The 26,702-nt window shown below is 40.6% G+C and overlaps 1 protein-coding gene across 18 annotated transcripts in view; it reads left to right on the top strand.

The window, feature by feature from the left end:
• CLASP2 (cytoplasmic linker associated protein 2) overlaps positions 1-26,702 on the top strand; it is a 220,451-nt gene that overhangs the window by 6,049 nt on the left and 187,700 nt on the right. For 17 of the 18 annotated variants that reach the window (XM_019537881.1, XM_019537785.1, XM_019537770.1 and 14 more), the window contains exons 2-6: positions 3,940-4,018; positions 20,024-20,127; positions 22,973-23,064; positions 23,424-23,499; positions 24,655-24,752. In XM_019537881.1, coding sequence (XP_019393426.1) covers positions 3,940-4,018; positions 20,024-20,127; positions 22,973-23,064; positions 23,424-23,499; positions 24,655-24,752 — 449 coding nt within the window. The remainder of the gene's footprint in view (positions 1-3,939; positions 4,019-20,023; positions 20,128-22,972; positions 23,065-23,423; positions 23,500-24,654; positions 24,753-26,702) is intronic. The other variant, XM_019537889.1, reaches the window with a different exon arrangement.

Raw genomic sequence — 26,702 nt, 5'->3', positions numbered from 1 at the left:
TGGTTGTTTTTTTTTTAATATTTTGCAAAGTTTCCTCCAACCTAAGAATTGAGGTTAGAAAGGGAGTGGCTTTTTTATTTTTATTTTTTTTAATGAAAAATGATCTCCTACCTGTGCTCTGGCTTCTCTGTCCTTTTAGCTTTCTTTCCGTGATCATTCATTCTGGTGGGTAGCTTGTGTAGTTTCACCAACATGTGTAGGTTCTGTGAGAGTACTTGGTGCACTGGATGGAGGTATACTATTTCATGGGATAGACTTGTAGGATCTGTGGGTTATGATGGTTTCCTTGTGGGAAGTTTTGATAGTTGTGACATTTAGAGGTAAATTGACAGGTTTTTTATAAAGGCAGGACTCACTAGGTGCCTGTGGAGGCAGCTAATGCCCTTGGCAAGGTTAGAGTACTGTCTGGAAGCCAGGAACAGGTGTGGGGAGGGAGAGTAGGGGGCCTAGGAATATTTTTCTCAAGATATAATCCCTTTTGTGAGTTTAAGAATGGAGTGGAAGGTGATAACCAAAGCTGTCTAGTGAGTTGGGGGAAGAAGAGCAGGGTTCTTGTGGTGGGTTCATTGGCAAATACACAGTAAATAGAGAGGACAGATTTTAGAAGGGGGGGGTACTGGCATCAGGTTGGTGTACACTCTTCATTAGGGAAACAAACAAGCAAAAATTTTTTTAAAAGGGGGGATCAGCATAAATTGGAAGTTATGCATGATAGGAACTTAAGGTAAACTCAGGACACCAAAGAAAAAAATGTGTCCGGCAGATGATAAAATGAGCTACAGAACCTCACAGATTTTGGATGTGGCTAGAGGTCTGAGTTTTAGCTACACAGAAATAAATGTTTGAGATGATTGTTGTGATGTATTTGTAGTCTACTCCAAAAAAAATTAAGGCTGCTTTTTACCCTATTAATTTTACTAGCCTCCTTTTCAAATACTTAAATTTTAGAAGTTTGTGGGTGTGCCATGTGGTTCCTAGTGCATACTTTTACTAAGCGGTACTGTAGAACTACTCTTTGTAGATATGTCTTTGTAAAATCAGTACTTCAGCCAGTAATTGCACAACAGACTCTTGTGATTGAAGGAGGTAGAGCACTTGCAGTGCTGTTCTTGGGCTTTCAGTGCGGCACAAGAACCCAGCATACAAAGCAGTATGTCATAGCCTCTCACCCAGTTCTCTCTTTCAGAACTCTGGTGTTTGAGAAGTCAGCAGGGAGCAGATGGCAGCTGCTCCATCTGCCCCTGTTCTTTCTCCAGACTGGAGTGACCCTGGTCTCTGGAAGGCACAGGAGCGTTTCCTTCGAGTTCCATTCCTCTTCCTCCTCCTCCCCCTGGAGGAGTTGAGCAGCAGGGAAGTGTGCAGACATCCGTTCTCCTAATGGAAGCTCTTCCAGGAGCAACCTCTACCTCCTTTAGAATAGGGTTATTGTTCTCTCAGAATGACCATTATTGCTTCTGGGAGGAAAACCTGGAATGTACACTTGTGATGTCTACTGGGAGAGCAGCTATTCTTTTGGTAGAAATGGAATGTCTGTACATGGCTACAGACTACCACTCAAAAAAGAAAAAGGCTATTTGTACTGGCTATTTTACTATCTTTCCAATGGTGTTGATGGATAAATAGGCATTGTTGGCTGCTTCCTTCAGAGCAGTAAATTAAATGCGGGTGAGAAGCAAACAAATGTTGTGCCTAATTTTTTATTTCTCATAGTATGGCTCCACTGATCTCAGCGTATGTTCCCCTTGAGCACTTCTGTAGAATGAATTTTACTTTCTTATGTTCACGTGTCACAAACTTTCATGCAAAGCTAAAATGCTTTTTATTTATTTGTTTTGTATATTGTTTTTGTTCACTTTAATTCTTTTAGCTTGTCTTTTTCAGTTCTGGAAATTATCATCTCAGTAGTCTGTGGTTAGTAAAACAAACATGCCAGTAGGAGGAGCTTGTAGTTCCAAAAGAAGTGAAATTTGGTCCAGATATGCAGAATAATTGTGATGCACAAAGAGATTCAACAAAACTTAACTGTTAACATATTGATAAAATTATAGGCCCTGCTCTTCACCTGGCTTTATTTAAAGGCTTCTCCAGTAGTTTCAGTGTAGGATTTGGCAGTGCACTGACTGTTATAAGGAGAGTGTTTGAGCTCTGGACAGAAATTTATTTAAGTTACTAATTTGGTCATGATTATCCATAGGCTCCCCCTTCTCCCCTGCTTCCAGACCTTTCTCTTATTCTTGTAAAACCAGTATGTTTTTCAAATGCTTTCATTACATTTCCCCCCCTAAGTTTTTTAGAAAGTAATTTGCCATATTCTTAGAACATATTTTTTGGGCGACAGTTTTTATTAAAATAAAGTATAAACTACTGGACCAATTGTTTATGGTTTGTCGGAATCAAATTTTTGATGCAATAGCCTGTATGTGTTTTTTACCAACCACTGGTAAAGCATATATTGGTTTTTACCAATAAATGCACCATTTATTCCCCCATTGTAGAATAAAAAAATAAATAAAAAGATTGTTTTGCCAAATAAGCAGAATGGGTTTGTAGCAGGGGCCAACAACCTTTTTAGGCTGCAGGCTGGAACAACCTGACTCTAGTCTGATGCAAGCCACCGCATTTGGTGTCGTGTCAGCAGGGAGGGGTTTTTTTGCTTGCACCCATGCTGCGGCCAAGCAGTTGGGAGTTGTTTTCATACCACTGCCCTTTTTCCTAGCTGCCCCATTTCCCCACTTCCCCCCAGCTCCTTGGCTGCAGTGTGAGCTCAGCTTTTAACTGAAAGGGAGCTGTGCTGAGTCCAGGAGGTTGGGAACTGTGCCCATGTTGCTGTTTTTGCTTCTCCCCCTGACCACCCTCACCCTTCCAGGTGTAGCATGGTTACAACTGGAGGCATTCCGGTTCTGGCTCGGCTCCCCACTGGCTGGGAGATGTCTGTACTGCAGCTGGAGAGTAGGGAGTGGGGAGAAGCAGTGACAGTGTAATCGCAGCTTCCAGCTGCCCATCCCAGCACAGGTCCTCCTTGCTGCCCAGCCCCTACATGGGCACAAGCAAAGCCTTCTGGCTCCTTTGGCCAGATCCAGTTGTTCCACAGGCTGCATGTTGTCATCCTGTGGTCTATAGCAGAGGTGTCAAAGATGCAGCCCACAGGCCAAATCTAGCCCATGGATCCACATCATCTGGCCCCCAGTGCTGGTCCTGGGTCTTAAGGTGACCTACACATCACACATAATAGGTGCCAGGCCATCCCTGTATGCAGAGCACCAACTCTTAAGGCCCATGTTATATGCAGCACCCATATGGGCCAGTCCAGGACTACCACCTCCATGTTGGATTCAATGCCTGCAGCACCTGCTCTGGCCAGTTCAGCATTGCAGTGTACATGGACCCACTCGAGCTAGACAAGTGCTGAGTGTGGTGCGTAGGAGGTGGCAGGGGTCTGTGCATTCTACCATTTGCTGGATTCATCACCAGCCTTGGCTGATCTGGGACCTGTGCCTGATTGGGGTGGCTACCATGTGCAGCTCGTGTCCTGGACTGGTTGGAGTGGGTGCTGGATCTGGCACACGTGGCAAGTGAGGGTTGCCATCAGCCCATTCTATCTCACAGGGTCAGCTCTGTACCATTCATCCTGTCTGTGAACTGATCCTGCGCCACTCATTTGTGAGCCTGATGAATTTGATATCTTTGGTCTATAGAATATTAAAACAAATCCTTAGATAAAAATAAGGATGCATCCTAAGTATTTTGTTGTTTGTTTCATCTATGACTTCTAAAAAATATGAGTTCTTTTAATGTAAAACTTAATTAAGAAAAGGTGGTTAAATATGGGTGAATGAATTAAAACTTAAGGTTGAGACAGTTATAGATTTGGTTATGACCATATTTTGAAGAACTGTCTAGTGATATGTTGTATACATTTAATGCTTTTCATTTCTGCAGGTGGCATTACTTGGCTTAGATGTTTTAGGTGCCTTTGTCGACAGACTATCAGGACGCTTTAAATCCTATATAGGAACTGGTGAGTGAAGTAAAATTTAATGCCTCTTCTGAGAAAAATGTGGGTAGTCTCTTATTTTCTAGCAATTGTTTTTATTATTGCAGCCATGTTTGATTAAAAAGTGAACATTTTCTGAACCATAGCTCTAATCAAGGACATATACAGCTGTTATCGTACACTTGTATCAGCAAACTCAAGTCCAACATGTCTCATTGGGGGTTGACATAGTTTCACACTTATTCATAAATCTAAGTGTGTTCTGTACATTGTTGTTTTAAGATACCTACTATAACTTTTTGTATATCCCCCTCAATCAAAATAAGGCTTGCACCTTGTTTTTAGAAGGCAGAATATAAGAAAAGATTTTTTCCAGAGTCAGTTCAGCCAAAAGCAACTGTCAGTTGATCAGTGGCTGCCAGAGGGTTAACCCTGAACTCTCCACTCTATCTTTCTGCTTGCTGGCATTGAGAAATGCAGCAGCCCTTATAGCACAGCATCTCTATGCTTCTCTTCTAACCAAGAAAAATTAGCATTCCTGCTTATGATGCATACCCCAGTTTTGGAGGGCTGATTTTTGGGGAAAAGGTGAATGTGACTTTTGTTGATTAGTCAAGTTTTCAAAAATTTTTTTTTCTGTAAATGGTTCCAAGCTACAGAATTTCTCGCTGTTCTCCACAACAATATTATTTAAAAATAACTTAACCATATCATAGCGTTACTTCTGAAGTTATATTAATAAGCCACAATTTTTAAGATGGCAGTTTTCAGTTGTACAGCATCTTAATTGGGACCCCTTGTGTACAGTGCTTCTGGTAACAAGTCATACGAAAAAATTCACCTCTTTCCAAAGAATTTTATATAGGATTTAAGCTATCATATTAAACAAAATCCTTGTCCTTACTGTTGCAAAGGAATACTCCAAAAATGAAATGACTGCAGATGGATGCAGTGACTTCTTCCTGAGTTTGCCAACAACTTAAAACATTGCTCTAAGAAGTATGAACTGGCTTTCCCAATTAGCTGATAGATTTGCTGACTTAAAATGACCAGAAGTAAAACACTGATAGTGGAAACTAATTTTGGAATTTATCAGGAACCTCCAGCTTAATGTTTTTATCCTGTAATGTACCTAAAAAATCTTACAATTCGTTGTGCACCCAATACCTGCAGTTATCCAAAATATGATAGCCAAAACCTTTCTTTCAGTACTTTTTCTTTTTCTTTTTTTGAAAGTCCGTGGTACATTGAACGTATAGAAATATTAAATGAACTGCTACAAGGATTTCTGGACAACTAATTTGAATTCACTGATATATAATATAATATACATTTCTGCACTTGCTCTGGAACTTAGGCCAGTTTTGTAGAGTTTTTGGCTCTTTAATTTTGGATAATGAGAGACTACAGAAATGTATTGGGACCTCATTGTGCTATGCAAGGTATTGACTTTGGGTAGTTTCCTTACCAGTTGGTGCGGAGCCTTGGATTCTTTTTTTTTTTCTTTGTAGAATTGTTCTTATGTAATAAAGAGGTATTCTGACTTCTACTTTGCCCAGTTGACTATAGCTGCAGGATCTCAGTGTATTAGCTGCCCCACCATTATATAAGTACTCTGTGTTTTATCTTGCTGTAAGAAAACTATTTCTTGTAACGTATAAAGCTAATGCCAAAAACGTGTATCTAAGACAGTGAGCAATTCTGAAGCTGTACAGTAAAGCTTAATTGAAAGACCTTGCCTTCCATCTTCCCAAGATGTCTCGTGTAAAACAAAAAATACATATTAAAAAAAAACAATTGAATATATGGAAGTCAGGCCCCAAGTCAAAAGAGCATACATTTTTTAACTGCTGTGTTTATCTTCAAATGAATACAATCCCCTAAGCCTGCCATCCTGCTTGAAGCATACTTTTTGAACAAGATGCTGATAAAACAGCAAGTTTCTCTGTAACGTGACTAGCCTATCAGTAAGACCAGTTTTTTTTGTAAACACAAGTTGTACCATTTTAACTTAGTTTAAAATAACAGCTTCAGTTAAATCAGAGTAGCTTCATGTATAAACCAGGTCATAGATTGAACTGTGATATTTGCCTTTAAGGAATTATAGAAAGATAGGGTTGGGGGATGGAACCTAGTTGTACTTCCTTGAGTTTCAAGGCTTTCATGTATTCATAATTTACATGTCAGGGTGTTAAGAAAAACAAAAACCAACTTCTCTTTACAAGCAGTCCATGTGTTAAATTGCTTTTCTGCTTCCTGATGTATGGAGTAAAGAGATGGATTGTATCATCTAATAAGTGCTCTTTGCAGTCAGGTTTGTATAAAACCACTGCTGTTACCTTGCACTGAATACTCAATCACCCTAAACTGATCATTCAGGATTCATATCGATCAGGTGACTTGCCACATGGATAAGAGCAAGGATGTTGATTGTATATACCTCGACTTGCAAAAAGCTTTTGATTTGGTATCCCATGATGGTCTCGTGAGAGTGTTGGAAGACTGTGGGCTAACTGCAAGACAGTTAGGTGGGTAGGAAGCTGGCTGTGTGGCAGGACCCAGAGGGCTCTAATGAACGGATCTGGGTCATGTTGGCAGGAAGAGGCCGGTGGTGTCCCTCAGGGGTTGGTGCTTGGTCTAGTGTTATTTAACATATTCATAAATGATTTGGATGTGAGGGTGAAGAGCTCACTGGCCAAGTTCATGGACGGCACCAAGTTATGGGGAGGCATGGTGACGCTTGAAGATAGGTTGCAGATACAGGCGAACCTAGACAGGCTAGCAAGTTGGGCAGACTGAAACCAGATGAAGTTCAATGTCGAGAAATATAAAGTGCTCCACCTGGGGATGAACAATCCCCTTCATACCTACAGGCTTGGCAACACCAACCTGACCTGCACTACAAATGAAAAGGATCTGGAGGTAAAAACTGACCACAGTATGAATATGAGCCAGCAGTGCAATGCTGCAGCCAGCAGGGCCAACAGTACCCTGGCGTGCATCAATTGATGCATGTCCAGCAAAACCAAAAAAGTGATTCTCCCAGTCTACTCTGCATTAGTGAGACTGCAGCAGAAGTACTGTGTCCAGTTCTGGCCACACTTTAACAAGGATTTAGTAAAGCTTGATGGAGTCCAGAGAAGGGCCACCCATATCATCAGAGACTTGCGTGGCAAGCCGTATGAGGAAAGGCTGAGGGATCTGGGACTCTGGAAGGCTGAGAGGGGACTTGGTATCAGCTTACCACTACATCAGAAGCATCTATCAAGGGTTTGGTGAACAATTTTTCACCAGGTCACCCTTGGGGAAAGCTAGGAGTATTGGTCAAAAACGCTTGGAATACTGCTTCAGGATCAACACTAGGAAAAACTGCTTCACAACTGTGGAATAAGCTCCCTCCAGAGGTGGTGTAATAACCTACCTTAGAACTCTTCAAGAGGAGACTGGAGGGCCCCTTGCTGGGGTCACCTGACTCCCAGTTGTCTTTCCTGCCTAGTGCAGGAGGCTGGACCCAATGATCTTCTGAGGTCCCTTCCAGCCTTACAATCTTACAGTCTTCCAGCCTTACAATCAAATATGCCTTATGTTAACTCTGTTTGTATGACAAATGATCTTTGCTTAAAATATTTTGCCAGTAGTTGGGAGGACACCACTTTTTCCTCTCTCATCTAGTTCCTTGCTTCTCTGTATCCCATTTTGTATAGTTGAGATGTTTTTAGTAGGTAAGTATATTATAGCTCTCAGACTCGATGTAATGGGGGCTCAGGCAGGAGCCCTGTTACTTAGGTAAAATTGGGCAGGGTTGACCTGAGGATGAATCCTGCCAGGTGGAGGGACTTACACACCCGTGAGAGGTTTGGGTGATTAGCTTACCAAAACCAGCATAAAAGCTGGCAGCAGGAGAAGACTTGTTGCCTTTGGGCATTGGAGAATGGATGGAGGGTGACCAAGGCCCCAGAGGAGAGGACACAAGTGGCCGGACCTGTGACCCAAGAGGGCGCCAAGACCAAGGGACTCTGGAGGACGGCAGGTCAGACACAAGACTAGTCTTTTACCTGTGGATTTCGGCTGTTTCGGTGAGTCCGGAGAAGAGCCAAGGCTCTGCGACGCGGCTCGGCAAAGGGATTCCTGAGTGAAGAGGGTGTCTCGGGGCAAGACACGGGCAGGGGAAACCAATACCAACCCCTGAGCTTGTCAAGACTGTTTCAGTGCCATAAGTGTCAGCACAGAAGGTGGTGGAGCAGCCAGGGCTGCTCCTGGCACAAGATGCTTATAAAAAATAGAGGCACAGTGAGCACATACTGCTAATGAACTAATTAGCGGCAGCAAGTGGTTAAAGTATCCAAGTGACTGTGTGTTAAAAATTTCTTATCTATAACCCAGGCACATTGGCAACGGATGCAGTAACTCTTGTGAAAGTACAGAAAATAAAACTAACCCTTTGAGCATGTAACATCCGGGTGGCAGTTATTAATCTGGAACATCAAAAGGACACTGATTCCCTTCCTTTTCTTCATCCAAGTTGTGGCAGATAAGTATAGAGGGAGAGACATAGCTAAGATTGCCTAACCCACTCTCACTCAACACTGAAAGCCTGTAGCATGTGTGTCCATTTAATAATCAAGTTGCACCATTTTGGGGTGAAGTTCTAGAAATAAATAGTTATGTCCTTGTTGTTTTATTTGTTGCATAATATCTGGATGTGAAAAACTGCCTACTGAGAGGGATTAAGTCTAGGAAAAATTCCTAGTAAGCTCTTTCTACCATCTCGCAGTTTTCATAGTCATGCAACAGGAAAAATGAGTATTTATTTTTTTCAAACGGTTGCCTTGATGTTTTGACTTTGCTAAGCTTCCAGTTAAGGCACGTGAAGACCTTCAGTGATGTGGTTTGGTGGTCAGTCTTATCCTATAGCTTCACAATTCAGGCTAGCAGATGAGGGAGAACAAGGGTTATGTTAGGAGAAGGGGAATATTACCGGAGGCAGAAGGCTGCTGCTTCTGCCTGGGAGGACAGGGCAGGGCTGGGCCAGGTTGGGGCCACTGCTGCTGCCACCACGAATGCCTGACCTGGAACTGAGCAGCAGAAGGTAAGTGGTATAGGAGGGCAGGCAGGCACAGGGTGGAGCAGGTGGTGAGGGGACAGGGAGTGGGGAGGCATAGGCATGGGGGACAGGGAGTAAGTGGCAGGGCATCGGGCACTGTGGGGACAAGTGGCATAGAGGAGTAGGGAGTTGGGGAGGCAGCATGGCAGGGGGCAGATGGCTGGTAACATGCTTGGGGGGCAGACCGGGAGGACAAAGGGGTCTAGCCCCATGCTCCCTACCACAGCAGTGAAAATTAAATTAAGATAACCTTCCTCTGATTAGATTGTATATGTAAGAAATTAAAAATTTCCATGTACAGAATTTAATTATTGGAGAGATTATCTAAAAGTACCCCCCAACCTCTGTGCTGCAAAAATACCATATTTACCTGAATCTAAGGTGACTTTGAATATAAGACAATGTAATATGACTGGGAAATGCTTATCCAAGGCATTCCATTTTGTTTTTATGTTCCAGCAAGTCATCCCTGTGGCTTGGACTCTTACTAAGAAAAAAAAAAAGGAAGTGTTATACGCATATGGCCAAATAAGACCATTTTATGATGTTATTTACTACTTTGCCCCATTTTTCTCGGGCCAAATTGCTACCTTTTTTAGATAATGCATCTGGAACTTTTAAAAATCAATTTTATGAACCGATTGGAAATATCAGCCTTTTAGAGAGAGTGTGTGTGTGTGTGTATATGTGTATGTGTGCTCGCGCACGCGTGTGTGTTTCTCTAATAATATAACAGAAAATCTTTTTCTTTTTTCTTTTCTTTTCTTGGTCTTGCATAAATAAGCCTCTTTTTTTCATTTGCTGCATTTCATCTCAGTATTTTCTGAGATACTGGAATATTCCTATGCGTGATACGTAGCTCAGTAATTAATGGGGATATAACATTACCTAACTGTAATGTGTCAAAACATGTCTTTATCTTCCATTTCGTTTTCTGTGCTGTTACCATGGGGATAGATTTCTTTAAGTGAGTAGGAAATAGCTGAAATGATTTAAAAAGTCTACTCCCTTCATATTAATAGGTGTTTTGTTAAGAAGCGGAAATAAAGAAAAAGTTTTATAACCTGCGTAGCTTTATGAATTACCCGCAGGTTAAGTCTGGCCACAGTCAGTAGAGGAGTTCAGGGACAATTTTATTATGATCTGGAGTACCTCTGGGCCAGTTCTGGGTTCTTCATAGGCTGCATCTGGTTCCAGTGGCAGCAGCAGAGCAAGCAATGCCAGCACAGGCATTAAGGCAGCTCCTGTTGCTGACACATGTGTTCCTCAGGGCTCCATTGCTGGGAGTTTGGTGGCAGGCCACACTTCTGGTTGCCCCTCCCCTGGATTCCTAGCTGCTCTGAGAGTCCCACAGGGTGGATGCAGCCTATGGTCTATATGCTTGACACACGTGGATTAAATAACATATTTTTTTTAGTGTCAGTCTTCTAACCAGTGTTGGAAGCAGTGTAATTTTTCATTTGTGCATAAGGGCACAATTAAAACAGGGTCCAGAAATGACACTGACAGAAATAGAGCCCCAGACGAGAATTTACCTGGGGGGAAAGATGAGCAGAGCAGGTGGGAAGCCATGCCGAGCTGGAGGAGTGGCAGGCACGGAGCTGCGGCTGGGGAGAACACTGCCGGATGAAAAAAAAAGCAAACAGTAGTCAACCCAGGAGAAGCCGGGACTGGCTCCCGTGCCGACGTGGGTGCGTTTTATGGTCGCATGCTGGTGCCAATTCACCAGCTAGTCCCTCAAAAGGGGAATAAAAACCCTGCTGGACAAGAGACACTGGGTGAACTAGAAGTGGGTTCCCTGGCAAGCACCGTGCAGCCCAGGGCATAACAAAGCCCCACTGAAGGAAAAGTGGTGGCAGCCCCCAGAAGGGGCTTTTGGAGTTAGTTCAAGCCCAGAAGGGCTATATTACTCACCTGAAGCAGAGCCATGACTCCTGATGTCTCCTGACTGAATTGGACCCACCAGGAACCTGCAGAGAGAAGGAGACAGCTGTCTGCACCACAGCAACTACAGATTGGTGAGAGAGGAAATGGGAGACAAGGTAACCTGAGGTCAGGAAAAAGCTAGGCCAGTCCCACTATAGCCTAAGCAGAGCGGGACGAACTGACACCCTTATATATTTATACCAATTCAAAAGGTCAGGACACGTGTAATGGTACTGTAACCAAACCCAGAAGACTAGAACTTAATGTCATTGGTTGGTGTTAGGTGGGGTGTAAGGGAGGCAGAGCCCCAAACGGGAAGACAGACAGGAAGATCTAAAGAGGGGGCCAGGAGGGATGGAACATGCATCTTCCTCCCAACTAAATACATTTATTACAGCAAAGACATGGCAGGTGAGAACCCCGGAGGACCCTCTAGAATCTGACTCAATAGCAGGGTGTCTTTTCCTCAAGCAACAGCAACATCTGAAAAAGCCATACAGACCAGATGCACGGCAAATTATAGACGCACACAAGCATTTTTCCCATACCATATCCCGTGTTTACAAGTTGACTGTAGTATTTTAATTAGTTCATAATGGGGATTAAAATTATAATATTTTATAGTAGTAGTACTACAGGATGATTAGTTATGCCCCTGGGCACAGAGTTCTAAATGAGTACTGTATTTTCCAAAAGGAGAGAAGATTATATTAACCAGTCTCCCAAAAGAAATTCCCAACCCTGTTCCTGTAAACCACAGGTGTCACTTTAATTAATGTTGTGGTTCATGGAATCAGGATTTCCCTTTTGATCTTTGTCTATGAACAGTGCAATATAGAAAAAACAAGATTTATCTGAGTGTACTTTGTGGTCATTTGTAGGTTTCTAGCATACTATCAAAACAAAGGCTTATGAGCAGTAAGCCTGAGTTTTGTGTAAATCATTTTAGTCTGCTGAAAGGAGCGGGGGGGGCTGAGTTATAGATGGTGGGTACTGAGAAAGATGTAGCATCAAATCTATCTGCTGCTTATGGAAATCTTGGTATAAATCAGAGGTGGCCAACCCAGTGGCCTGTGTCACTTTTAGTGTGCGTGCAGCTTGTGTGTGTGGCACACAGCACATATGTTAAGGAGCATAAAGCAGTACAACAGACTGGGGAGGTTTATGGAACTAGTGTGGCATGTGTGGGTGTGGGGCTTACCTTGTGGCATGCCTGAATCATTTATCATGAACACAAGTCAGCATAACATCATACGTACTTAGAAACCTGTTTTTGGTTAGGAGATCTCATGTTGCTGGAGGGGATGGTGAGAGTGAATAATAGCAATACAGGATTAAATTAAACATTTGGAGGCCCTGTAGCCTTTGAACAAATAGTCTGTTTCAGTTTTAAGGTAACGGTTTATCAAGAGGGTTTTCTGTTTGTTCTTTTAGCACATGACATCCATGTGCAGTCTTCATGTATACTATGAAACGTATCATAATCTGCACGCGTATGATAAAAATAAAAGGCAACTGAAAAATCATTTAAAGCACTTAATAATAAGCTTGTTTTACTATTGCAGCTTTCAGACTTGTCACAGATTTATCATGCCAGGCACAAAATCTGTTGCAAAGATATGCTATAGTTGCTATTTACTCCCAGTGCAAAACAATAAATATTTAATGTTTGAGTTCTTAAAAATAAATAAATACATTTATTCATTCAGTTTAAATGTTGCTGTACATCTATGTCTAGATATGGCAGTATTTAAAGTAAATGCTTTGAGAAATTTAAAGGAATAAACGAGGCCAATACATTCAGACTTCTGGCTGTGGTTCATCATCTAAACAATGTGGCCTTATCTTTCCTTTTATGCTTTTATTTTTTTTAAAGGGGTACTGAGCTCCCTTGGCCTCCAGTGACTTTGAAAGTGATGGGACATATATCTAAGTGCATAAATTTTGGTATCTAAACTTTGAAATACTGACCTAAATAGTATCTTGGTTGTATAACTGTAACTTCAAAAAATAAACAAAATCAAGACTGAATTCAGTATAGTGATTGTCAGCTCATGTTTTTAGAAGAAAAAATATCTCGATTTTCTAAATGTCACACGCTACAGTTTAAATAAGATTATTCTTTTTATCTGTAGCTTTAATGACATATGGAGCATTTTTTAATCAATTTTATATACATATCAAGAGCTGATTCAACTTTGAATATCTTGGTTATAAATGCTTTGGAAAATGATCACAATTTGGCTTCCCTGTAAATGACTATTTTCTTGTCCTTTTTTAAAAAACTAGGCATAATCTGGAAATTGTACTAGTAATGAAAAAAAACGAGTATTGAAAAGCTAGACAAGTAAACCTTTCCGTGTAAGCCAAAAAGTCTTGTACGAGGTACTGTTTTGCATCTTAATGACCTGTAAATTCAAAGAAAGTCAGAATCCAGTCCTTTGTCAAACTCTGGCTATTTGTAGTGTTGTCAGTTGATCTCAAATTAGTTTTGTATGTGCACACTTGCAGGATTTAACTTCATAAAACCTTACATGATTATGTTTCAGGTCCAGTCAGTTAGATGACAGTTACCTGAAAAGCACTGATAATGAAATGGATGGCATTAAGATGCACAATTTAAGATGCTTTCCTGGTTCAGTGGAGTGTGTTGATATTTAGTCTTCTATTTTAAATGAGAAAAATAAACCTACAGTCTTACAGTATTTTTAAATCAAAACTCCTTTGTTGATTTCCCTAATGTAGGAACATTTAAAAGAAAATGCTTTGCTATATTTATATTGTCTAATGACTTAAGCTGCATTGTGCAGCATGTCCTTGAAAATCCTAGGATTACATTTATTTTGCTTGCAGGAAATTACTAACAGGAATAATCAGTAGGTGAATTGAACAATAGTAATTGTACTATCTTGCCTTTTGCTTCTTTTCATCCATCCTCTGTCTCCTTTTAGGTCTTAGACTTATCAACTTGTCAAACAGATGACTTGCTATTGTGAGCTGCAGACTGAAAGGTTCTGACCTAAACCTTGTTGTTCATCTCCACAACTGTTTGGAGTCAGACTCTGCTTTCCTGTTATACAGAACCATAAGACCACATATATATTAATAAATGTTCCTTTTTCCTTATTGTGGGCTTTGACCCTCCCACAGTCTATGTATACCCATTCCCCTGAGTCTCTTGCTGAAGTGGCAGGGGTGCTGAAGATGGGCCTGGGAACAAAAATTAATGATGTTACTGGACACTAGGAACTAGGGACTTAACACAGACATAGACTTCATGAGTCATTATAATTGACTACTTTGAGGGCCAGGTGTTTTGGTAGGCATGCCACAAATTAGCTCTGCACCCTGCCTGAGTGCCACTTCAGTTCCCTTCCTGTGCCTGATCTGCTGTTCTGCTTTCTGCCATGTTTGCCATGGCCACCCTTCTTCTAGCTGATCCCTGCTAATCTGTTTGCACTCCACAGGTGACAGCAAGCCTCTTGAATGGTCTCGGTCTTCCCCTTATCAGGTTACTCTCCCTATTGCATTTCTTTTGTCTGATACCAGCTACCTGGTAATATCTCTTCTTTCCTGTTTTTATTTGCATGTGGAGTTTTGCATAAGCCTTTGTTTTATCTGCTATTTAACTCTGCTGTGTCTGCCTGTATTCTCAGAGACTTGAAGAAGAAAGAGTATAGTAGAATCCTGAAAGCCTGTGTCCCTCCCAGTGGTGCAGGAGGGTCCAGTAAAATATATCACCAACAAAAAATCAGTCTCTTGCATTTTTCTTGGCCCATTCCTGGGCCTCGCATTACCCCAACACTCATAAGGGATGTCTTGCACATACTGTCTTCTACAGATGTGGCTTGGGTCTTATCTTAAAAAGAATGGCCATGGTATGGTGAGCAATGAGATTTGGGCCAGTGTAAAGACCTGGGGGAAAATCCTTCCTGGATGCTCTTTAGGGGACTCATGTTACAGGTAGGACATGTCATGGTTGTTGTGTGGAGCAGCTATCACCACCAGCACCCACTTCAGCAGGCCTTTTGCTTGTGTGACAAAAGTAGCTTACACAGCTCGATAGTGCAACAGTGTACATGGAGAAAGCTCTGTGGATCTTCTCTCTCTCTCCTAGGCATACAGTATATAACAACATCAGCAGTCACTCTAGTTGTAGAGGCAGCTCTCTACTTCCCCTCCTTAGTAGTTTTGGCCAATTCCTACTGCTGCTATTAGTATTTGCAAGTCTTTGCAGGAAGTGGGAGATGTCACTGCAGAGATTTAATCTCATATTGCATGTGGGGAGCTTTTATGTTTTGCATGTATAAAAAGGATGGGGGGCATTTTTTTGTTTTAATCAAAAAGGAGTTTCTATAAACATTGGAACTCGTATAGGAAAGACTCTTAATTTTCTTTGGGCAATAGGTATTTTGTAAACCTTTAATTGTACATCATCATAAAGCAAACTTTGAAATTATCCAGAGTTGGTGTAGATAACCACGCAAAGGTATAGATGCAACAGACATTTACACAGGCTAAACTTCATTAACCTGGAGAGCATAGATAAAAGGAGGAACTCTGATAGTGAAACTGAAATTCAGCGCTTTTCTATATCAGGAGTGGTTGATCTATGGCATGAGTGTTATAAGTGGCATGGGCAACCTTTGTGTTTGTCACATGGCAGATTAGAGAGGGGGCAGAGGCGGCACAGTGGTAAATAGAGCAAGGAGCACAGGACAGGAAACAAAAAGCAGAGCAGCAGATCAGGTGGGAAGAGGATCGGAGTGGCCCCCATTGTTCAATGTCATTCACGACTAGAGAAGGTCATGGACACTAGCAGTTCAACAGGCTTTAAAATGAATTGGATAACTTTTTGAATTTTAACATGTGCAGTTACAAGAATAAAATAATGTAAAAAAAATAGAAACTATGGGTAAAAAACTGATAGTCATGGCTGTTCTCAATTTTAGTCATTACTGGCATGACAGGTTAGGGGAGAGAAAATTGACAATGTTATGGCAATTATGTAGATTATGAGCTGGGGAAATACAGGTCAGGGGCACATGAATACATTGTACTCATGGCAGATGAAGATCTGGTGGGGGGGTTGTTGGTTTGTTTTTTGTTTTAAATAAGCTGTGGAAATACTGTGCTCTGAAACATGTTTTTTCTTATAGCCCAAATTCACCTCTGAATGAATTGGGGCTAAATTTACCAACCTCTAAAATGCCTGCCTTAAAATGCAGAGCCTGCTTGTTTCTCTCACTTTCATTGCAGACTGTTTGTTGTGCGCAACTGCCACATAGAGATTTTGCATCAGGTTTATGCCTTGAGCTTTCCCTGTATGCTGTTGTGATTTATAGTCACAGACAAGCAGTGAAATGCAAGTAGATTTCAGTACAAAGATAACTTTGGTGGTTAATGGACAAAAAAGTAGTTGTTATGAAAGCAAGTATACAGCTTTTCTATTTTTCAGACTATTTTTAAATTATGTTAGAAAACGGTGAATGGTATCCTCATTTATTAAGGTTTTGCTTATGCTTTGTGTCAAACAGCTGCTTTAAGATCATAATTGCAGCTGGGTGCCTGTGATGACTTTGGCCAGACGCTTGCTTCCAGCTTCACAGCTGTTGGATCACACAGAGAATCAAGCCCTTAATATAGGATTCATGAAATGTGTGTCCTAGTCATAAACGTTGGCCTCAAAAATTATATTTTTGTGCCCAGTTTTTTTTCTTTATAGAGAAAAGGGTATGCAAGCTAGAGCTGAAAGCTCTAAAATAGAGACTCTCGGGTCCATACTTATTTATTTTATTATTTATTTCTTAAGAGATTATAACAAGTCTAGGTGCTAGCATATTTTGAAATCAGTTTCATTTTTAGAGAAAAATACTAAAATATAACTAATAAAAATCAAAATGTAATTAAAAAGCATTGCATCAGCCTTATCTGTCTGATTTTAGGTTTCTTCTCATATCCTGGCTTCTTAGTGGTTTTGAGTAATGATGACATTAGTACTGTATCTCTTTATGCATTCTGGCTTCATGTCAAATCTATTTCCATTTCCCACCATTGGTTTCTATACCTGGCTTTCTGTATCCCCCATCTTACCCATATTGTCCAGTATCACCTCTAGCTGGCTTTTTCATGTAACATTTTCTTTAGTTGAATCAGTCTCCTATTGGCTCTCTTCTGTTTCACACTTCAATTTTACCACAAGTCTATTCTCATCAGGGTCCTCACCTCAGTCTGCTGTCCTCCGTGTCTGCACCCTAGCTCTTATCCTCTGTTTTTTCAGTCATTTGGCTTCGTTCTCTTCATTGTTGCTTTGGGCCCAGCAGGGAGGTTGAGAAAATAGAGGGGACAGGCTTCCTGCCATCAGTGCCATTTTCGTGCTGCTAGGGGAATGGAATATATTTAGTAATTTAGTGGAGACAGCAGATACTACTCTACTCATCACTAGAAGCTGTGATGGGATGGAGCATGCTCAGTGAGGACTGAATCCTATTGAGCAATGAAAAAGCTATAAGCCTGTTAGGATGCTTAAACTGGATGACTCACAGATGAAGGTGAAGTGATCATTCAACTAAAAACAAATTGCCTAGGGGCAAGGAATCACAGTCTAATATTTTAGACAAAAATAATATAATACTGAGTAATGTATGGTGCTTTTTTAAAGAGGTCAGTTCCCCAAACCTGAAAATAATCATGAACAAAATTGAGGGGGAGGAAAAATATGAACACAAAAATGTGAATAACTAGACTTGAGGGTTCTTTAAGCCCCCCCTAAATAATTATTCAATTATGAGGTTTCTCACTGAAAAAAAAAAAGAGAGAGCGCATCTAATTTAAATGGGAAGTGAAGGCAGCTACAAATATGCACATACGTATGTGCATAAGAAATGGAGGACTTGGTTGCGATATAAAAGGACAGTTAAGATGCAGACACTTGAGAGAAGGCGAAGGTATTACTGAAGTGCATAGCTAATAAAATTAAGGGCAATAAGGAATTTTTCAAATATATGAGCAACAGACTAAATCCTAGTAGTGCTATCGATCTGATAGTAGAAAAAAATGGTAAATTGTTGAATGTGACAAACATAAGGCCAAAGTAGTCTGCCTCTACCACATCCTCAAGCAGTGAATTCCACAAGTTACCTACGCATTCCATAAAAAAGTACTCTCTTGCTAGTTTTAAACCTGTTGCGTATTAATTCCAGTGGTGTCCAGTAGTTGTAGTATACTGCGTCTTGGTGATCAGCAGTTTGTTGTTCACTTGGTCCATATCTTTCATGACTTTAGAGACCTCTCACATTTTTCCCCCTCAGCCTTCTTTCCAGACTGAAAAGTCCTAGCCTTTTTAGTTGGTCTTGATCATTCTGCTTGCCCTTCTCTATCTTTTCTAATTCTCTTACAGCCTTTTTGAGATGTGGAGACGAGAACTTCACACACAATTCAAGATGTGGTCGCACCATGGATTTGTAAAGTGGTGTGATAATGATCTCTGTTTTGTTGGGCATCATTTCTTAATGATGCCCAACATTTTTATTGACTTTCTGTTCAGTGCTGCACACTGAGCTGACATTTTTAGAGAACTGTCTACAATAGTTCCATGATTTCTTTCCCGAGTTGTAATATAAAAATGTAATACCAATTTCCATTAGTTAATCTTGAATTCAGGACATGAAATACAGCCGTTGAGTGCAGGGGTCAGCAACCTGTGGCATATGGACCAATGTAGCCAGCAGAGCGATTTTATCCATCCCATTTAGCCAGGGAGATGGCAGCAATTGGTAAGGGGTGTGCGGGTAGAAATAGGTGCGGCAACCAACATAGGGAGGGAATTAGTGCCAGTGGCTTGCTGTATACGCACCCTGTTAATTCAGCCTGCCATGCCTCACAGGTAGAGCAAATATAATATGGTGGGCACATCTACATGAGATGTTTATGGTGGAGCTGCCTAATTGGTTCCACAGTAGTCTCAATGCCTACATGTGTGGCCCTTTTAGGCCACAAGAAACTAATTAACTCCACCACAGGTCAGTACTTCTAAATACAAGTACTGCCCTGCGGTGGAGTTCTTTAGTGCACAGTAGTGCATGTGTAGACACTGACTGGACTGGCTGGGGCACATGGGTGCTTCAGTGTGGGTGGCTGCCTGCTGGCTAGCCCTGCACTGGAGCACCCTTGCCAGTCCCTCTGCAGTGTGTTGAGGTGGGTCAGAGCAGCCCCAGGCTGGCAGGCTGACCCTCCAGGACTCTGCCAGCTGGGGCTGCTTTGATCCAGTCCAACATGCTGTGTTCCCTGGTGCATGTCCAAATGTGCCACCCAGGAGCAATACATTCCAGCACTACATGCACTTGAGTTTATTGCTTTGTGCTAATAGCTCACATGGATGCACCCAATATGTTAGGAAGCTGTCGTTTTAATATTGTGACCATTTTTTAAAATTATTGTTCTCACGGAAGGCTCATCCTTAATTTGATGATGCATTTGTGATTGAGGATTGTACAAATTTAAAAAATTGTCCTACTTGGAACATGTGCTTGTTTGAAATATAAAGCTAAAGGAGGTATTAGAAATACGATACACAATTACAGAGGAACGCCTCTGGTGAAAACAGTTTCATCCCTGCATGTTCTACCCTAGTTTTTTACCTTGGGCAAAATGTTCTTTTTCTGATGTAATATTGGTTGACAAGCTTATGTAAATTGTCCTTTTCTGAAGATCAGATTGAAGTCACACATGTGGTTGTTAGGAAGGAAAAGTATATCAGTCTCAACATTTTTTAAATGGAAATCTGTTTTTTAATAGCAACATCAATTAAAATGTTTTTTAAAGTATTGTAAACATAAGTATGAGTTGTAAAAATACCGTGGCTTTTTTTAAAATCCCAACTTGATTTTTGAAGCGGATACAAGATTTTTCTGATTCATAAAGCATGTTTTCTATACCTATTTTCAGATTTTTAAATTGGTGAATATGTATTTGATTAATTTTTTTTCTTTGTCATATAGTTCTTCTACCTTTGATAGATCGGATGGGAGATGCCAAAGACCAAGTTCGAGAACAAGCCCAGAATCTCATATTGAAATTAATGGACCAGACAGCATCGCCAATGGTACGATCACCTCTGAAAAATTCAGACTTAGGCCCATATCTGCATTTACTTACAAATATGACGTTGTATGTATGAGTAGTGGTATTGAAGTCAAAGCATGTAAATGTTAGTGGGATCATGGTTTTAAAGCAAAATAGTCCAAAACTATTAATAAATTATTTGAAGATTAGAAATCTGGTAGAAAGCAAACAAGGTTCTTTGGGTAAATCCAGTATCTTTTATTAGACCAACTTAAATAGTCATAAAAATTCTTAACAAGCTTTTGGGCACAAATGCCCTTTGTCAGGCTGAGGAAGTGTCTGTAACTGGTCTGTGCTTTTCCTGAATGGAGTGGCAAAGCAGCCAGAGGCCAGTATGTATGCAAGAGGGCCAGTCAGTGAAAATGTAGTCAGTTAAAACTGACTGGCCTTCCTTCTTGCATACGAACTGGCTCCTGGCTGCTTTACCACTCCAACAATTTGAGTTGGTCTAATAAAAGATACTAGATTGACCCAAAGAACCTTGTCTGCCTATGTCCTTTGATCAATATGGCTACAAACCTACACTCCTGATAGAAAGCAATTCACTTTTCTGATGATAGTTAGATAGCATAACTATATCTTGACTAGTTGGGGCAAACAGGTGAGAGGGTAAGAAACTCTATTTGTTTTCTGTTAGTCTCCAAGCCTATAGCCCATTTTGTTTACATATTTTTTTCATTTTATGTAATAAATCCTTCTGTTGTTTGACTTGATTTCCAATGGAAAGAGTGATTTCTGGGCAAGTGATATTCTAGGCTGACTCTCCACAGAGTGAGGCACCAATACTTTCTTCCACAATTCAAAGCAGGGGCCACTTGGGGCCAGCTGGGTTCCCTTACTGTAGCTGTAAGGGCAGAGGAATTGAGATGCTGGGATAGGAAACTACTTCTGGAGCAATCATTCTGTTCCTTGGGCAAGTAACAGTGCAGTGGGGAGAAACTCAGGGCTCTGGAGATCTGCTGAATTGTGACACTGGTATTTTACTAAGATTACAGTTAATACTTCAAAACTGAGTTACATATTCCTTTTACAGTGCTCAGTGCAATGGGATCCTCTTGATGACTGGACCTTTTAGATACTTGTGTAATGTTCATATTTGTATAGAAGGTAAAATTGTAAGACTGCCTAACAGCATTTTGTATCTTGTAAACATCCTGAGTAATGTTGCTTAAAATATTAGTTGCCAGTGGGCATGCAGCTGATAACTTGACTGTTATGAAGATTTTCTTCAGACGTAATTCATAAGTTTAGGCAACAAAATGAATGCGGACACTGGTTCACAAAAGCAGAAAGAGGCTTTTCAGTTGTTAAAACCTGTAGTCAGATGTAGGACTAAACCCTGTGCAGTAGGACCTAATCTACCAGGGAGTTTTAATTGGCAAACTTCATCCTGAGTTAGAAAACAATGAGCATTTTATTTCTGTAATAAAAGTAATGTGAGTCCTGAAAGGAAGGCTTTTTAAGATCTTGTACATACTAAAGGATGGGCTAATTGGGGCCTGATGTTTTCTTCTTTGCAACCTGTTGTTGTTTATTTGTGCTGTTTTACCAAGCAAATGCTGCTGCCCTCCTCTAGTTCATTCTGTTTACATATGATACAATGTAAGAAATTTTCAAATTATGCTTAACATTTTAATTTCTTAACCCTTTTCTGGGTATCTGTTCTAGGCTGTAGCTATCTAATTATTAAAGATTGAAGTTTATATAGACAATATTCCCTGGTTATATGACCTGCTGGTGCTGTTTGTTTGCTTTGTTATTATTTTGCAGCAAGACGAATGCAATTTTAATGACTTGCAGGATAAAATTATTTATTTGATGTGATCATGCTATATTGGAATTGCAGTATTTGGGGAGTGTAGGATGCTGAGTAGACTGAGTAATGTGCTATTGCTCAGGCAGGGTGCAGTTGTTGCTAGGCAACATTTTCTCAGATGCTTGCTGGATTATAATGGCAGCACTGCAGTTGGGGGTTGCAGTTTGATCACTGGAAATCCAGGTCTTATAAACTCCCAGTTTGCAGCGTTAGCAAGGGTGATTTGATATAAAGCTCCAGAGCTACTGACAATTGGAGGATTAAAAAGATAGTGGTAAGTGACCAAATAAAAGAGAGGCAACAGTATTGCAGGAGAGCAAGTGAGGGATTGTGTAGCGTAAAAGTCATAATACAGGAAATCACGAGAGAGCAACATAAAAGGAGAAGTAAAAACAGAGGAGAAAGTAGAAGCAGGATAAATGAATGGGCAAGAAAAAAATTCCTGATGAAGAAATATGGAACACGGAAAGCAAGATTAAATGTACAGTGATCAGTTGGGTTTGGATAAGAGGAAACAAACTGGTTCTTGCAGGAAATTTTATAAGAAGTATGTGAAACATTGAAGAAAATGGATAACAAATGCCTTTCAAACCATATTAGTTTGAAACTGAATCTGGCTTTGCTGTTGTCATCAAAAAGTAATATTTAAAAATAGTAAAAAAGAAGTGAAATATTGGACTATATTTTACAGGGACAAACCTTTTCATATTTCTGGCATAGTGTATTTTCTACTAAAAGTAAATAATGCATATGTAAGGAAAATGTTGACTAGTGTTCCATACTGTAAATCATGTAAAATAACCTAATTTTGTAAAAAAACAAAACAACCCCCGCCCCCAAAAAAAATCTCCCCAAAACCCAACCTATTCCAATAACCAGAACAGAACTATTTTGATTCAGTTTTCTATGTATGCAGAACCTGGTGGTCCAAATATCATTACAGAAGATGAACAGAATTATATTGCATTGTGAGCCTAGTAATTAAAAACAATTGTTTTTGTTTTAATAGTACATTTGGGAACGCCTTGCTGTTGGTTTTAAACACAAGAATAACCGATCCCGAGAGGGAGTGTGCTTGTGTCTCATTGCAACCTTGAATGCGTAAGTTTTCTTGTTTCTTTTGGGTATAAAGTATTATAATTAGTATCCTATCTTGTTTCTCAATTGCTTCTTTTTCTTCTGAATATAACAGTTTAAGAAGCTTGATGTCTTCGCAAAATTATTCTTTTAAAAAGTGGGAAGTCTGTACACTTACACTTTCTGAGTTTTCTGCAGTTTTCTGAAAGATGCGAAGGCATGAGAAGCTTCAACTTCATTTAAAAAAAAAAAAAGTAACTAATGACCAGGGCAGGGACTTCAATCCATGTAAACGTTTATTGATGCTAAGCTACAAGGTCGTTTGCTCATAAAACATATTTTTTCCCTGTTGGCATGACACTTATTTTTGTTTGTTTTTGCAGTTATGGTGCACAATCGTTAATCCTCAACAAATTGGTTCCACACTTATGCATCTTGTTTGGAGACTCCAATAGTCCGGTAAGCATTTTATTGCTTGAGCAATTGTATTTTGAGATGAGGGAGAGATAATTGATGTTATATACTTAAGTATTCTCTCTAGATTTGTTTCTCCATTTGTCCATGTCCATCTTATTCAGTCATGCAGCTTGGTTTTCTCACTGATCCATTTTTGCACGTGAAGACAGTTGTTGGGAAACAGTTCTGATAGTGTTCCTTTTTAAATTGGGTTTGGTAGAATGCTCTCAGTACAGTTGTTTCCTGTCTCTGGCAGGTTGAATTGAATCATTGGTGGATACAATTGTTTTCTGTATAGTGTACTCAAAGAAAAGCAGCACATGATAAACAGGAAGGACTGCCCTCCAAAAGGAGACTTAACTGACATATATTTTTAGGCCTTCATCAGTTTAACTAAGGAAGTATATTATCAAGTAGAAGTTGAACCCTGTCTGCATGCAGTTTTTTGGGAGGATTAAGAATTTACAGCTTAATTTCATCTCCAGGATGAAAATGGGGACAAATGTCTTTAGTCTCTTGGACTATAGGATAGTCTTCAACAAGAAGTTGTTGAAATTCATTTTCTGGTTCACTTAAAATTAGGCTGGTTGAAGCATTGCAAAATGTATTAAGCATAATAGAGCTTTGTCAGAGGATGGACTAGATAGTATGTTTCAGCTTAAGAGCTAGCATCTTTAATTGGTAACTTTATTTTCCATCCTTACATTTTCAGCTGTTTGAAGTTAACTTGCACACTGGATTGGCATAAGGTTTCATAGTAGTTAGGGGTCAGAAGGGACCTGAATAGATCATCTAGTCTAACTCCCCGCCACTGGCTGGAGCACACGCTGCCATCATACGACCCCAGACAGGTGTTCATCCAGCCTCTTTCTGAATTTACCCAAGGTAGGAGTGAGGACCACTTCCCTAGGAAGTTTGTTCCAGATCCTAGCCACCCTAACAGTGAAATAGTGTCTCCTAATCTCTAACCTGAACCTATTCTCCAGCAGCTTCTGGCCATTGTTCCTCATCACCCCAGGTGCTGCTGGGGGGAATAGGACCATTGCTATTTGCTGCTTATCTCCCTGATAGATTGGTTATTTGGGCTACTATTTCGCATATTTTATTACTTTTATAATTTCTGTTAAAAAGTTCTTCAATTTTAATATGCATTCACAGGTGAGAGATGCTGCATTATTGGCAATTGTGGAGATTTATAGACATGTAGGGGAGAGAGTACGAGTAGACCTCAACAAGAGGGGAATTCCCTCTGCAAGGTGAGCTGTTTAATTTTTGTCACTAAATTATGATTAGTGCCTAGAATGCATTAAAAGTATGCCTTTGTTAAGTGTTTCATACCATTTTGATACCATCCGTCAGTACATTTTCTTCCATCATGCTCTTTTAAACTTTGTAGGCCAACAAAAGTAATATCTGCCAGACCCTTTCAGTATCTATTCTGCTGTCTTAAAACAATAAAAAATGCTGTCTAGTTTTTTCTTGCCCTTTACATAAATTTGATTTATTGTCAAAGTTGTGAACATACTGTCCAGGTTCCCTGGCATTTTGGCAACCATATGGTGCTTGATTTTTGTCTTAGTTTGCAGTTTCCCTGTGAACATTTATTTTGGTGGCTTTTTCCCATTAGAACAGGATTGTCTTCAAAGGAAAAATAAAGAAGGAACTTCAAGGAGTATCCTTGTGGCATTTTTGTTCTGTCAGATGACTGCTCATCCTGACAACCAGTCATGACTGTGCATTTAAGGAATGCCTTTAAGTATCATTACTATTCTAAAACCCATGGAAAGCTGTCAAATGCTCCAAGAGACTTCTCCGAATCTGGTCAGAAGTTTGTCGTGGAGCTCTTGAAGCAGATGCATCAGATATATCAATCCCCGAGTGCTGAGAATGAGCTGTAATGTGCATTCTAAAGTCTCTGATACTGTGTTCTGTTTCAGTAATGGAGGCAAAATCTCATGAGAGGTGCTAAGTCAGTGACAGCTAGCAGCTTCCAGGTTGGTTTTTATGGAAGTACCCAGACTCCAGGCAGCACAATGTCAAAGCCTTAGAGTTTTTCTCTCCATTTATCATAGGAGCAAGATTCCTAGGTGACTGCCTAATTCCTTGAGGCTGCTGTGACGAGCTCAGTGCTTGCTCCAAGACATTCCTTTTACGTTTACTAGGAAGAGTAGGGATAGTTCCTCTTATCACTGGACAGTTTTTTGTTTGCTTACAATTATTGGGGAAGCTGAAGATCAGAGTAATATAGGCTGCTACTGTGTGGCTTGGTATGGCCTGTTTTAATGTCTTTTTAGTGATACAGCTGCTATTTCCCAGTGTCAGCAAAAGCTATCAAAGATGGTTGCTATTTTGTTGAAATTGGCCGAAGAGTGTGCTACAGATAAGGCCATGAATCAAGGACTTCTTTGTAATAAGATTGCCCACCCTTAGCACCTTCTTTCTGACCACTCAGTATACGTATGGCACCTTCTCACAGAAGTCCTGCTTTCTTCTAGGCAATCAAGATTAAATATATCTAATATTATTTCTGCCTGAGTTTCCCCCCATTCTCCCATTCCACCTCACCCACCCATATTGACAGAGTTTTGTTAGTTGCTGGATCTAGAGGGAAAATGAGCATCTTTAATGGCACGCAGATTTAAAATCTGAACTGTGATTATGGGACTTGCTGACAGGAGCAGTTTACCAATCTGCAACTGCAGCTTTTCCCAATCAAAGGGCAGGAAAAGCCAAGAAAAAGAAAAGGCCTCTTTTGTGGTCTTTACTCTTTCTGAAGAGAAATGCTAAGATTTTATTTAAATTTGTATGACTGTAATCTGGTTTGAAATCAGTTACTAGTATCCTTTCATGGTTGCTATGGTGGTAAAGAAGAGTGTTGCACCAAGAGATCCATAGAAAGCTTAAGCTTCTGCCTTAAATTGGAAGAAATAGTTATCAGAAAAGAATGCTTTCAGATTCCACCCCTCTCTCCCTCATGTCAGCCCCGAGGCTGCTTTTCCTGTCCCCCTGCTGCTGCCAGGTTGGCCTGAGTCCGCTGCTCCCCTGCATCCTGTCAGCTCTGCTTCTCCCTACCCTCAGGCCCAGTCCTCCCCTGCATCTGGCCTGGGCCCTCTCCTCCCTTCGCCCTGCCGCTGTGGCGGGGAGATGGGGAGTGGGCCCAGATCCCAAGCAGCAGGAGGGAAGTGGGGAGTGGGCCTGGACGGGGG

The sequence above is a fragment of the Crocodylus porosus genome, unplaced genomic scaffold (assembly GCF_001723895.1).
Source record: "Crocodylus porosus isolate Cpor-Errol unplaced genomic scaffold, CroPor_comp1, whole genome shotgun sequence".
NCBI classification, from domain to species: domain Eukaryota; kingdom Metazoa; phylum Chordata; order Crocodylia; family Crocodylidae; genus Crocodylus; species Crocodylus porosus.
This window is presented reverse-complemented; position numbering and strand designations above follow the sequence as displayed.